Here is a 15,684-nt window from a genome sequence, read left to right as displayed (position 1 = left end):
TATATATATATATATATATATATATGTATGTATGTATGTATGTAATCCATTATAAAATAGAATACATAGGATATTGGAGCTGTGTTCTTGAAGTAGAATTTAAAAACAGTTTATCGAGATTAGGAGAAGAATAGCTGTGTATTTTAAGTTGTGTCCCTGACATTCAATAGTTTGAATGAATCCTTATAGTGATGTTTGAGAAGAGTTAGTTTTTGTTCTTAGTCAGCTAATCAGCTTGTCTCTGTTTTGCTTTTGGGTTGCGGTAATCAAACAGGCTTGTAGCTTTCATATCACCAACATAGTCGAGTGCCTCAACCAACAGCTTGACAACCTGAAAAGATACAAAATAAATAGAAATCAGGTTTGTTTTAGAGAAATATATTAACCAAACGATTATATTCCATCGCCAAAATCATTAACATGACATGTTCTTTGGTTTAAAAGTTTTATTGGCAGAAGTGTTAGAGCAATGGGTCTAAACCGGTTTTTTTTATCTATGAACCCCTTTTTGTTTACTATTACTAATCATCGTCACTATCATAATTTTTACATCTATTTTTTCATGCTTGTAGGGGTAGTATACATTTCTCTCAAACATAGTATGTTGCCACTTGTCTAAGTTACTGATCATCACTTTCGAAATGTCCAGTATCCCATGGTCAATTTTCATTGAGTTTTGTCATGTTTTCTCAGCTCTCTTTTTTCTTCTGCAAATACCTTCCATTTGAAACTCCAGGAACATTTTTACCCAGCTGCCACTCATCACATGTCCACACCAATGCAGGCTTTCCTCTTGCATTTCATTTTTCTCAAACTTATTTTATCTCTTAGCTCATATGTGATGGTCGTTGATGCACATTAACATTACACAGAATCAAACCCACAGCCTATTAGAAAAAAGAGACACAAATACAAGACTGACCTCAAAGTTCGTTATCAAAGGAACAGCATTGTCTATGGATGCTCGTCTGATGAGATAATTGTCCTTGATGTATTTTGTTTGATGGTTTGGCAGATTGATTACCAAGTCTATTTCTCTATCCTGGATCATTCTGTAAATAGAAAAATTGGGAAAAAAATTACTTAAAGAGATCCCTCACAGAGCTGAGAAGATATTACTTACATATTGATAGGTGCAGGTGTGGCTGTGTGGAAAGAAGTTTTCAACATCTGTTGTCCATGCTGCCATGGGTTAAATGGTGTGACCAGAGCTGGCAAGCTGCACCAGACTCCAGTCTGATTTGGTTTCTACAGCTAGATGCTCTTCCTAACACAAATCACCTTACAAAATGTCCTCGATGCTTTTACACAACATCACACAAATGCTTTTACATGGCACCACACAGGTAATTTTATGTGTTGCTACACAGATGCTTTTATGTGTTGCCACACAAGTATTTTTACATGTCGCTGCATGGGCACTTTCATGTGGCACCACATGGGTGCTTTTATGTGGCACCACCATGAGTGCTTTACACAACCAGAAGGGTTGGTCTTAACACTTATACTGCTGCTGGGTATGGCTCTTTTTGAGTAGGGCCAGGCACCAGGTATCTCAGTCCTTTGTCATCTCGCCTGAAAGGTTCAGCTACCTCAGGTCATTCTTCAGTACTATCCCATGTCTTCCTGAGTCTCCCACTTCCACATGTTCCATTCACTTTGAGAGATCAGCACTTCTTTATGGAGCTGTCAACATCCATCTGCATTACATGACAGCGCAGTCTCCTTTCTTGCACACAGCAACAAATTTCTCTTATGTCCAACTTCTCTCTCAGAACACTGGTACTCTGTTGAACATGCACACTTACATTATACATCCTGCGGAGCCTACTAGCCTTGTTCCTTTCTAACCTTCGCATGCATTTTTTTGTAGCTGTGAGATTTCAATGATATAATTGTTTATTTTAAGAATGTCATTGTAAGATTGGTGTGAAAGGTTGGATCTACCCAGTTTGAATATAGTGTAAAAACCCATGTAATTTACGCACTTTTTATGCAAAAATAAAAATAAACTTTAGGGTCCAGAATTTTTTTAGAATTTGTTTTTGTTGAAAAAAAAACATACAAAATGTAAACATTCATACTGGAAGTTGACGCATTTAAATAACGGCTTAAATATAATGAAGTTGACTTTCATTTATGCTGGACAGTATAATGCTTACTTTCTCCGTATAAATTTACTAAAACCATTAAATGGTTAACTACTTTTTGAAGTCTGACGTTCACGCTGGTAATCACGGTCTGGGCCATATTCTACTCAGTTGAGTAAAATGTCATCCAATCTGATATTTATTGGTAATTAAACTTAATTTGAAATACCTGTGCATATTTATCAGCTTTGTTTTTGTTGATAATCCTTAACAACTTTTCCTGTGTATGCACGTCTGTGAGTGTATGTGTGAGAGAAAGGGAAGCACACATGTATATATACATGTGTGTGTGTGTGTGTGTATATATATATATATATATATATATATATATATACACACACACACACACACATATACAAACATATATTAATGTATAGATATTAATAGATATATATACACATACAAGTATCTTCTGCTCACAATTTGTGAAATAATACTTCATTTATTTCCAGTTAATCTTACACAGTTACATGGAGACACACAAACACAGTCTCATACAGTTACGTACACATACAAACACTTAAACACAGTCTCATACAGTTACATGTGCACACACACACACATACACACATCAGCATCATGTTTTTCATTTACTTATTTTTATTGGAATGCTAATGTTGAGGGAAGAGGAGGATATGGCGAGTGAGTAAAGCAGACTGACATTGCCAAGGGAAGGGGAGGATATACTGAGTGAGCAAAACAGATTTTATGTATATAGAAGACCACACAAACACTTTGCAATTTAATAGCTTTTAATGTGATACCTGTTAAACAGAAATTATTTTTATTTAATGAAAATTTAATAAAATCTAATCACAAATAAGTGAAATTATGTTAAATACAACTGAATTGAAAGATTTTTCCCCCTGGCCATATTGGCAATTCTGAAAACTTTTGGGTGCGAATTTTATGTGAGTATAAGATTTTTTTTAACAATTTTTATCCTGAAAATCACCTGCGTAAATTACACGTGTGCAAATTACATGGGTTTTTACAGTAAAACAGCTTGAATATTTGGGCCAAATATAGCCAGTTTAAATGCTAAAGGGTTAATCTCAGGTTCTGTTTTTTATATAAAAGTGTGTCTATGATGAGTTCAGCTCATCTCATTATACAACTTGAATAGGAAGGTTGGGCTCCCCCAATAACATAATAGGTGATGGGATGCACCACCAAATGCATAATTTAGTTGCATGTAGAACAACAAATTGGTAAGGTAAAATGACACACTGTTTATGTCTGGAAGCCCTTGTTTCAGTAAAAATGGTACAGCGCTGGGCTGGATTATGGAGAAAATATGAAATATGGAGAAACATTTATGAAACACAAAAACAAAAATGCAAGCTTACTTTGTAGCTACAGGTAGATCTTGTTCTTCATTTCCAGTCAAAGCCCAAGCAACTGCTTGTGTGTTTATCTTGTGTGCATTCAAATAATGTGCTGTTGCATCAGTTGCAAACAGCTTCATTTGAGAAAGCCAATAAAAAAGAAAGGAAAAGCAATTACATTTAAAATCTGAAGTAGTGTAAAAGAGAGAAAAGTATAAATATTTTCCTAAGCTTCTTGGTTTTTTTTTTAATTATTATTTGAGGTGAGGAGACTCTTATAACACTGTGTAAACTTCTTGGGGATTTGAGTTCTTGAACAGGTTTCAATTATCAGTTGAAGTATTCTTTCACTTAATGATAATGGTATGGGGAAAACAGGAACATCTCATAGAGTCATTATCATCTTTTTTAAAGAGCATTAAGTGTTTAGTTCTTTATGTGTCAAAAGATTAACACTTCCCAGTACTTCATCTAAACAATACTCAACTCTCTCTCTCTTTCTCCCTCAATGCTTCTCAGTACTGCCACTAACAACAACAATTAAAGATATTCATAGAAACACAAGCAGAAAGCTACAAATTAATGCTTAACCATTCATGCACTTAGTCAACTGAATCAACTAGCTGGTATGAAACTTAATACTATAAGAGTCTGGCACACTACCGTATCTAACATAATAGGAGGGGGAGACAGTAACAAATTATTTGAAATAAAAAACATACCTTATATCCCAGATCTGAAAGCTTTTTGGCCAATGGAAGAAAATTAGAATGGAAAGAATGTTGTACACCAATCATTACATTACTCCCTTGACGTGGCATTTTGAAACCAGAAGACATTATAGCTTTCAGGAAGGCAGTGTACTTCGTTGACCCAAAGCAAGCAACCTGATACAGTAGAAAAGACACATGAAATACAAAGAAAACCCGTATAAAAAGCTAACATTAAAAAAATAAGCCTTTAAATATTGTTCAGAGTAAAAAGAAACCTAAGTAAATTCTCCATTACTGCTGAAATGTTTATAAATTAAACATAAGAAATAAGATGCAATAAATTCTACACGGTTATTATTTTCAAAATTCTTAAACAAAAATTATAATTCTGATGAATCCTATTTAACAAACAATTTTAATAAATTTAGTACAATACAAAAATTTATGCAATTTTATAAAAAGTAAAAACAGAGTCTAATAATTTCTATGCTAAATCTGACTACAATCAAATCTAAATTCATAGTGACTGTTTTACATTGCTAATACTCTTAAAGAGGTATACATGTCTTAAAATATTAGGGTTTGTGCATATATAAGTAAAAAGAAGAAAAATATAAGCAATGTCTGTATATTTTTTTCTTATGAAAAATATAAGTTTAAAATGTTGGTTTTATGAAGTTTTTTTCTATCATGCATGTGTTATTGACAATACTTTGATTGATATTATTTCTGTCTTTTAGGTATATTTCTGATTTAGAAAATTAATTTAAATACTGGCTGATTGTTTCAAATATTGTGCTTATATTTTAAAGTACTTAAAGCTTTGGAATATGATTGAAATGTAGGGTAGAAGTAAATACTGGTTTCAAAGTCTGGTACGAGGACAGCAATTTTGGGGAAGGGGTTAGTCAATTATATTGACACCAATGCTCAATTGGTACTTATTTTATCAACCCCCCCAAAGGAATGCAAGGCAAAATCAACCTCAGCAGAATTTGAACTCAATATATAAAGACAGACAAAATGCTGCTAAGTATTTTACCTGGCATGCTAACAATTCTGAAAGCTTACTGTTTTAATAATAATAATAATAATTTCAAAGTTTTGCCACAAGGGAAGCTTGCAGGAGGGGATTAAGTCGATTAAATTGACCACAGTGTATAGCTGGTACTTATTTAATCAAGGATGAAAGGCAAAATCGACCTTGGCAGAATTTGAACTCAGAATGTAAAGACAGGCGAAATACCTCTAAGCATTTCACCCAGTGTGCTAACAATTTTGCCAGCTTACTGTTTTAATAATAATAATAATGGTTTCAAATTTTTGCACAAGGTCAGAAATTTTGGGGGAGGGGGTATGTCAAGTACAACAATCCCAGTACTCAACTGGTACTTATTTTATAAACTTTGAAAGGATGAAAGGCAAAGTCAACCTTAGTGGAATTTGAACTCAGAACGTGAAGACAAATGAAATGCTGCTAAGCATTTTTACCTGACATGCTAACAATTCTGCCAACTTGCCACCTTAAGGTAGAAGTATATATTAAAGTGATGTTTCATTTCTAAAAATGAGGTTAATAATCCATAAAGACTGTATCAACTAACCTCAAACATCTTGGTATTCCATTAAACTTAAGCATTTGTGTCTCATCTTTCTTGGTAGGCCATTTCCATATTGATAATTGTTTTCGTATTTTTCCTAACATTAGATTATCAAAATAGACAAGACATACTAAAGCAAAATACTTTCAACAAGAAATTGTCTATCTTCCTTCCACATGTTGGCTTTGTTTCAGATTCCAGAGTCTACACTAACCACTTCACTTGATCCTCTTTCCAGAACAAAGAACCCTCTAGAATTCTTTTCCTAACGACATAGCCAGCAGACACTCACTTGGAGAAGTTCAAACTGAATAAAACCCACATCAACTGCCACAGTCACAGGGAAAAATACACAATTCATGGAAGCAACCCCACCCCCACCCACATCCCTTCTTCTCGACTAACCTACAATAAAAAAAAAAAATGGCACTCCGTCGGTTACGACGACGAGGGTTCCAGTTGATCCAATCAACAGAACAGCCTGCTTGTGAAATTAACGTGCAAGTGGCTGAGCATTCCACAGACACGTGTACCCTTAACGTAGTTCTCGGGGATAATCAGTGTGACACAGTGTGACAAGGCTGACCCTTTGAAATACAGGCACAACAGAAACAGGAAGTAAGAGTGAGAGAAAGTTGTGGTGGAAGAGTACAGCAGGGTTCACCACCATCCCCTGCCGGAGCGTCGTGGAGCTTTAGGTATTTTCGCTCAATAAACACTCACAACGCCCGGTCTGGGAATCGAAACCGCAATCCTATGACTGCGAGTCCACTGCCCTACCACTAGGCAATTGCGCCTCCACCATACAATAAAATAAAATATAAAAACTGAATACTAGAAAAAAAAAAATCTCCATATATATACTCACTTCACCTGTGGAAGCCATTTCACACTTCAGCAAAGGATCAGCATCCCTCAAACGGGGCCAGGAAAACATGGGCGCCTGTAGTATATTGGAAGAGAAAAAAAAAAAACAGAAAACAACTCTTTAATTAACCCATCAAATAATTCTGAATTATTAATAATTATTAACAATGTATACATACAAAATTACTAACAACACTTTGAAACAGAAATTATTTTTGTTTGTCGAGTAAATATACTGCACCTGTTGTATTGGAAGATGTTTCTAAAAGGATTAGCATTAGAATTAATCTATAAGTTACCCTTTGACCATATTTTGAGATTTTAACTGACTGAATTCGAAAACTACACATAGAAGTAAAGAGAACTTCCTCTCTGTGCTCACTACATTGATCAGTTAGTTTGAAGCCAGATTTGTGTAACTCTGAGTAACCCAACAAATTAACATGTTTTTATAGATTTTGCATACACGAGTGTATATGATCTAGTAGTTAAGGCGTTGGCTGGGTTCATGATCATAAAATTGTGGGTTCATTTCCCAGACCAGGTGTGTGAGCAAGACACTAACTATATTTTCCATTGTGGTAGGCAATCAAATACATCAAAATTTGGACGAAACATTAATAATCAGGGGCAGTACAGATAATTTCACAGAACATGTCAATTATGCTGTAAATATACAGCTTTTTTCATAAACTAAATCTACTATTCTTTGAAAACCTTAAGAAATTGAATGTAACCTGTTGGTAAGATCATGTGCCAGTATGTAAATATGCATATATTTTGGCAGTTTTGAGTACATATACATGTATGTGCAGCATTTGTGAAATTAGAGCATTTATTGTAGAAAATAACTTAACAACATACTAATCAAACCTGTATTAAAATTTGGGAAGCGATAAACAGAATTTTCTTAATTTCCTGTTATTTTGGCATTTGTAGGTACGTTCTCATACTCTCATTTGCAACTTTCTGCATGTACATTTTTCAACAGTACCTCTGCTATTATTTGACAGTTTGGGTATACTAGTATCAGTACTACTGAGCCAAGGGATTTTCTACATGGTTGCCTTGCTAGAAATAGTGACCATACTCCCTTAAATCTTAATCTTCCATCTTAAAAAAGAATAAACACATTGGATAATGGGAGGGTATATTACAATTGTGGGAACATTACGACTGAAAAAAAAAAAAGTGGAGATGATTATGGCTTGAATAGTTTCACTTAATATCATTCAAGGCCAATTTAGAGCTGAACAACAATAAAACAATACATCTTAAAATATTGTAAATTCTATTATAAATTTAAGTGACTCACACAAAAGACAAGAAAATCATGAAATTGTTGTCTTTCCCAAGCTGACAACAATAAATGCTACTCCTAAGAAAGAGAGCAATAATTCTTTATAGATCAGGAGTTTCCAAAGCAGGTTAAATTTAACTGCAGGGTATGAATTTCACTTTCCCAGGGTTAAATTTGTTGATTCTGGATTTATATTCTTTTCAACTATAATTGTAAAAAAAATCTGAAGTTGAGAAAATTTGAAACCTATTTTGTTAAAAAATACCTATTACTTTCCTTCCTATTAAATGATCACTTTTTTTATAACATGGTTTCTGTATATTTCACCTTAGTGTCGTGCACTAATACAGTGTGATATATAGTACCACAGAACAGAGTAGACACCAACTGTCTCCACTTGATGTGTTCCCAAATACTCTGCCAACAACTGTAAGCAATCCAAAATAACTCAACGAACTATAACAACTTCTCAATAATTTCCTGCACCTCCACGAACTCATGAATGACACCTTTCAACTTCCTGTGATTTCTCATCTCCCGCTCTCAGTCAGATACGCTGCTACTTATACGAGTTTGGCTAATCCATTCTCACAGGGGGTGTCATGATTCTCACCATAACTTTCAATTTAATGATCTGCATTCTGATATTTGCTCAGCGTTAACCCTTTCATTACTATATTTCTGTTGATATACAGTGTTTTTGCTTCAATTAATTTTGAAAATAATAAAGAATTTAGTAAAATAATTTTGTCATCATTGAGCTGGTGTTTGGAACATAAATTAACATGAAATTCTATGGGAAAGTTTTAATTTAGATCACTTTGAAACAGAAAAACTGTTTCAGAGAACCAAAGATGGGTCAGTATCAAAAGGGTTAATTAGTTTATAAATAAATGAAATAACAATGTTATGTGCTACTTTTATTGGTGTTTCAAGTCAATAATGTTTCAAAGTAGTATTTTAAATTTCTTTGTGGATTGTTCTATTATGGTAGAGGTGTAAACTCAAATCATTGAACAAAATAGAGTAGGGAGAAAATTTACTTTAAAAAAACTGCTGCCACTCAATCAAGAACTATAGGAGCATGAACGCAAAGTAAGAAATATATCAGATGGACATGCAGTGACATTTTGAAACTGTTGTTGAGCAATATATATATAAAAATTGCATTATAGTGATCCATACCTTTATGCCTACATATGTTTTGGGATCCATAGGGTTATCTAGACTGGGCAAATGGTTCCTTTCAATAGGAAGATTGGTCATAACTTTTGTGGCTGTGGCTACAAAGTCAGTACCAATTGTTTTAGAAACAAAGGGACATGACCTGGAAGCACGAAGATTCAATTCAATCACCTGTAACAGAGAAAAGGAAAAGAGATTTATATAAATATGTATGTTTCTAAGTTTATATAGGATTGTTTTTTGTTTTATATATAAATATATATATATATATAAAGCTTTAGTATACCTACAATCTGTTGGCTGGAACTAGCATAAAATAAATGTGTGTATGACTACTACTACCACAACTACTATTACTGCCACCACTACCACTGCTTCCACCATCACCATTTTTACTGCTGCTGTTGTTGTCACTGATCTCACTGCATTGCATACTGAGCAAGTATCTCAGGTTGACCAATACCTGCTGAGTGGAATTTAGTAGGTGGAGACTGTGCAAAAGCTCTTCATGTATATATATATATATATATATATACACACACACACATATATATATCTGATTGGCTCCCATGCCGGTGGCACATAAAATGCACCATTAATGCGTTGTCGATGCCAGTGCTGCCTGACTGGCTTCTGAGCTGGTGGCACATAAAAAGCACCCTCTACACTCTTGGAGTGGTTGGCATTAGGAAGGGTATCCAGCTGTAGAATCTTTGCCAGATTGGATTGGAGCCTGGTGCAGCCTCCTGGCTTGCCAGCCCTCAGTCAAACCGTCCAACCCATGTCAGCATGGAAAGCGGATGTTAAACGATGATGATGATGACACATATACATGTATGTCTTTATGTTTGAGTGTGGGTGCATCCATATGTGTATGCGTGAGTATGCATGAGTGTTGTGCATATTAAATGTCACTGAGTCTACATTTATGTTTAAATATATTACATAAGAATCTTTTGCTCTTGCAAAATAGACTGGAAATTACCTTGACTGAATTCTCACTAGCAATATATTGAATATTGAATGGACCTGTGATTTCAAATCTTTTGGCAATTTTGGCAGTTGATTCCCGGATCTGGAAATGAAAAATTGAAACAAAAGAACAAAACAATAACAGGAAATCAAAATATAAACAAGATAGCAACAAACTGGCTGTACACAATGTTCATAAAAAGACATGAAAAGCACCAAGAAATGAGGTTAATTGAAAATTTAATAACAGGCACTGATCACTTATTTAAATAATGGAAAGGTATATATCCTTATTTCCAAGGTTTCCAACATCAGAAATGACAACAGAAGGGTTAAATGTGGTAAATGATGAAAAAGTATTAGGCATGAGCTAATATTAATTTTTGGATGAGCAAGCAAGGGTGGTAACTTCAAATATTTTTGATTTATTAAGTCTTCATCAGTGAAAGTACAGTCATATATTAGCAAATCTCCTGAAGTCCCTTGCCAGCCTTAATTTGACAACTATGCTTTCATGAGACCCAACTCAACTACTAATTAGGTCACCTAATGAGATAACCCAGGTACTTACATTTTTCAGAACTTCTTTTGAAATGCTTTGTGTGGGTAGAATGAGGGTAGCATCACCACTATGGACTCCAGCATTTTCAACATGTTCGCAGATTGCATGGCTAACAACCTGTAGTGAAAGGTGAAAATTTGCAAGTGAGAGACAGAAAGAGAGAGGGATGTGTGTGTGTGTGAAGAGGAATAAGAGGGTACATAAAAAATAGGAGACAAAAAAAAAGTAAAAATGAAGAGAATGAAGAAAAAAATAACAAAATGAGGAAATGAAAGAATTAGGACAAAAAGAAAGAGAACAGAGAAAAGGTGGGGAGGAAAGAAACTAGGCAAAAAAGAGAAAAAAGAAAAGGAAAAGATAGAAAAGAACAAAAAAGAAAAGGCAACATATATTGATAAAGAGACTGGATAGAAGAAAGATACGTTAGAAAGAGGGAAGAAAATTACAAATACGAAAGGAAAATAGGACAAAAAGTGATAAAAAATGAAAAGAAAGAAAAATGAAAACAATAAAGAAGCATCAAATTGGAAAGAAGCACAAAGCAAAGATGAAAAGAAAGAAAAAAAGAAACAAAGGGAGAAAAAGAAATGTAAGAAGAAGGGAGAAAGAAAGAAAAAAAAGAAATAGTTTTGAGAGAGAGTAACTAAAGAGTTGTTTTAAATAGTGGTGGGGGGTACGAAAATGAAAGAGAGAATCCAAATTATATTTACATGACCGTGGTCAGCTACAGCATCCATTTCAATCTCCTTAGCTCCTTCAATAAATTTTGTGATGACCACTGGATACTCCATTGACACTTGAGTTGCCTGTTGTAGGTATGTCTCTAACTCCTCTGGTTCATAAGCTACATTCATGGCTGAGCCACTCAGTATGTAAGACGGACGTAGTAGACATGGGTAACCGACGCTGGCGGCAAAATCCAGTGCCTCATCCTGTGTTTTTGTATTGATTTTTGTTTTGTATGAAAGGAGTATTTGAAGGATGGTGTACAATTGTGCAGGAGTTTGTAGTGTGTGTGTGTGTACACAGATGAGTTTGTTGTATTTTATTGTGGTGGTAAGTGATGTAATATTTGTTTTTGAAGAAAAATAATAAGAACAAACATAAATAAATACCTGTATATGCATTCAAACATATATATATATATATATATAAACAAATAGTAAATGAGTATATGCATATATACGTACAGGTATGTGCATACCGACATCCACTTGTATGTATAGGTGCATATCTGGGTACAGGACATTGCAAACAAAACGTAGACAAGAAAACACACAAGCCACAGAGAGAACATTTTCCTTCATCAGCTACCCCCGTTTTAACACCGGCGTACAGTCATCATCATTATCATCATTTAACATTCACTTTCCATGCTGGCATGGGTTAGACAGTTTGACAGAGAACTGCTGAGCTGCAGGGCTCTGTCAGGTTCTAATGTCATCTTTGGCTTGGTTTCTATGGTTGGATGCCCTTCGTAATGCCAACCACTTTACAGAATGCATTGGGTGCGTTTTATATGCCACCAGCACTCGTGAGGTTGCCATGAAAATCAATAGGGAAAAAGGAAATCGAAAAAGCTTCAATAACAAAGAGAAAGAATTTGGGAGGGGAAGATGGAGGTGGGTGGCTTTACACCAGGTGTTGAAAGGCCAAAGTATGATAGAGGAACCAGCACAGGTGTCTTGCCATACAGGAGGTATATGGCTGAAGGTGATAAAAGGAAGGTAGTGTGCTCAGAAAATGTGTGGATGTTTTCATAGGAACATTAAGGGAGTAGCAAACAGGTGGTGATAGAGATTAATGTAGTGAGTGATGAGCAAGGGTGCAGATGTAGATGATGGGCAATACCAGTATAGAAAGGGGTACGATAGGAAACATAGGAGTGGCTCAGGAAGCATGTAGCAGCTGATTACAGTGCTGCTACACCAGTCATTGGGGAATACGCCTTCCTGAATAACCTGATTAACTATACGGGTGACTAGATATTTTAAGGACCTGAATTGTGATTCCTGATGGACTAAGGGCTTTCCTTGTCTTCATATCCTGAAGTGCCTTATCCTGCTGTCAATGAGGATAGCTGGTCCATATATATTTATCATCATCATTTAACATCCTCCTTCCATGCTGGCATGGGTTGGACGGTTTGACAGGAGCTGGCTGGGCAGGAGCCTGCACCATGCTTCTATGTCTGTTTTTGCATGGGTTTTACAGCTGGATGCCTTTCCTAACTCCAACCACTCCACAGAGTGGGCTACACACACACACGTATAGTAATAGGTTAGTGCAATCCAGGGATTCAAGTGCAGGAAGGCAGTAAGCTTCTAGCATGTATGCAGGAGTACAGATGACAAAAGGTGGATAATATACAATAAAATGTGTTTGTTACCATCATAATTTACACACCTTATCCTATATAGAAATCAAAAGAAAATCCAATAATCTGACAGTCACCATGCAATTCACAGTTTAGCAACTAAAAGTGTGAATAAAAATCCAAGAATGAAAGAAATGGAACAGGTAAAACATGAACCATGATTTTTCCTGATTTATTTCATTATTGTATTTTTCAAATAATACATTTGTCATCATTTAAGATCTCATTTGTTTCTTCCTCTTGTCCTTGCCACCAAACGCATACCTATTTCTGCCTTTATCATCATCATCATCATCACCCACAACTAACTGGTATTATTACAATTGTAACATGAGAGGCGAGGCTTTTGAATAGAATAAAAGGTCTGCCATTAAAAAAATAGGATTATTCAAATGTTAAAATTTTTAATTTGAATTTTAATTTTATTCATAGGAAAAAATTTCAATGACCATGAATGCAAAACGAAGAAAGGTAGATGCTGAATACCGAATACTAAAAAACACTAACACACAGAAGCAAAGAAAAATATGTAATATACTAACACACAGAAAAATTAAAACAAAACACGCAGGTGAAAAGTATCTCGTGGTGTGAAAAATCAACACAGACAACAGTGGCACAAACAACAGTGAACCACAACACAGTGTGCGGTTGTCATGGTAACAAGCTGCAAATGCCACGCTGTCTGTTGATTGGCTAAAATTACTCAAATTTCCCAACTTTAATTCCAAATAACATCAGATTCTTTAATTTACAAGATAAAGCAATTGGTTGATTGTAATCAAAATTCAGAGTTGCATCGATTCACCAAAATTGAAAGCAATCTGAGCAAAATTAAGGGGGTGGGGTCTCATTTTTATTTAAAAATTAAAAATGATAGGTGTAAAGAAAAGGAAGAGAAAGAAACAAAACTTACCAATGAGCTGAGGGATCGCCATTCTGGTTGGTCTATATTCAATTCATCAAGGATAGCAGAGAAAACAGATCGATTCTCAGCATTGTCAATCATCAAAGGGCTTGTACCAAATATGTGCACATTATGGTTGTAAAGTGGCAGGGCAAGGTTATTAGGGACTTGACCACCAACAGAAACAATGATGCCATTACAGTTCTAAATGCAAGATGTAAAAAGGAAAATATACAATGGAGATAATGTACGTAAGATACCCTGTATGTGGTCATGTGTCCTTATTAGTCTGTTTGTATCTTATTAGTCTGTTTGTATCTTATTAGTCTGTTTGTATCTTATTAGTCTGTTTGTATTATATATATATATATACATATATGTGTGTGTGTAATAGCTGTAATACCTGTCGTTGAATGGGTAATTACTTTTACTGTTTATTGGACTGAGAAGCTAGAAAAATGGGTATATTATATAGAAGAATAGCTTTACAAAATCCAGTTGACTGCAATGGCAGTGGAAAGGCTGCAGGTGAAGTGGAACATCGCTGTTCATATAAAAAAAGCATTGCACATCATGTTTTTGTTTGGTGTTCATTTTTGACGATCTTTTTTAAGTAGACATTTTTTTGATTAGGAATGTCAGTAATAGTAAAATGAAATTACAAATGCTATGTCAGTGCACAATTAGTGTTGCACATTGCATAATTTTTGTTGAGACATATTAGGCAATAGCATCATAGGAGGTATAGAAAAAGCACTGCACGCCATGCATTTGCTTGGTGTTCGTTTTTTGAGGGTCTTTTTTTAGTAGACATTTTTTTTATTTGGAATAACAGTAAGTAACGGTCAAATGGAATTACAAATGCTGTATCCTGTCAGTCAGATTTAGGTTTATTCATCCTATATGTGTGTATTATATAAGAGAAAAACATGTAATAATTAAAGTAGAAAAAAGATGGATTTCATATATTCATTTCTGTTTGTTCTTCAAGTTGCAAACCAGCAACTTTTAGTGTTTGGCTCTGACTTTTATTAATGCTCATGGCAATAGAAAGTGGGATAGAGCTTAAATTTCAATGGGACATTAGATGGTATAACAGGACACAACATTATTCAATTATGGTAGTAGTTGAATAATATTCTTAAGGTCACAATTTACTCACATGCAACATCTTTCAGAGGACTGGTCCCTAGCTTCATTTTGGCATAAAAAATTTGAGATTTGGTCCAATAGAAAAACAGTTTACATCAAAATTTGTAGTGACGTTATGGGAGAGTAAGTAACACCATCAATCAAGTTTAGATCTAAATAATTTTTTTATTTTAAAAGCAAAATATATTTATCTTAGCTTCAACGACAGAAGACAGCGTGAAGAATTCCATAGTTATGGTCCCATGCAACAAAAATTTGTATCAAGAAAGTTGTGAGGTAAAATATCATGAAAAAAAATATAAGTAAGGCAAAAAATTGGATCTAAGTATAATTATTTTTTTTATTTTAAGAACAAAGTATATTTTAATTAAGCTTAAATGATAGAGCTCAATTTCAGGTATTTCATGGTATCAACTTCATGTAATGAAATGTTAAAAGAAAAAAAGTTATTAGCATTTGTTTCTCAAAGTTGAGGGTGATAATATAGTCCTATACTTTTTTATAAATATAGTTCTAGGGGATGTTTAATATGTCACCGGCATCGTTGATGTAAGGAAAAAATTATCAACA

At 34.5% G+C, this 15,684-nt stretch overlaps 1 protein-coding gene across 1 annotated transcript in view; it reads right to left on the bottom strand.

Moving 5' to 3' along the window:
• Positions 1-6: 6 nt before the first annotated feature.
• Positions 7-15,684, bottom strand: part of LOC106879763 (carbamoyl-phosphate synthase [ammonia], mitochondrial) — an 83,315-nt gene continuing 67,637 nt past the window's right edge. Inside the window, exons 26-35 of the mRNA XM_014929448.2 lie at positions 13,972-14,166; positions 11,389-11,610; positions 10,688-10,795; positions 10,130-10,219; positions 9,145-9,315; positions 6,661-6,735; positions 4,201-4,365; positions 3,500-3,612; positions 923-1,052; positions 7-331 (exon numbers count right to left, since the gene is read on the bottom strand). Of these exons, the coding sequence (XP_014784934.2) occupies positions 227-331; positions 923-1,052; positions 3,500-3,612; positions 4,201-4,365; positions 6,661-6,735; positions 9,145-9,315; positions 10,130-10,219; positions 10,688-10,795; positions 11,389-11,610; positions 13,972-14,166 (1,374 nt within the window). The 3' untranslated portion in view covers positions 7-226. The remainder of the gene's footprint in view (positions 332-922; positions 1,053-3,499; positions 3,613-4,200; positions 4,366-6,660; positions 6,736-9,144; positions 9,316-10,129; positions 10,220-10,687; positions 10,796-11,388; positions 11,611-13,971; positions 14,167-15,684) is intronic.

Source organism: Octopus bimaculoides, chromosome 10 (assembly GCF_001194135.2).
Source record: "Octopus bimaculoides isolate UCB-OBI-ISO-001 chromosome 10, ASM119413v2, whole genome shotgun sequence".
NCBI lineage: Eukaryota > Metazoa > Mollusca > Cephalopoda > Octopoda > Octopodidae > Octopus > Octopus bimaculoides.
The sequence above is the reverse complement of the archived record's forward strand: the minus strand, read 5'-3'. Positions and strand labels throughout refer to the sequence as shown.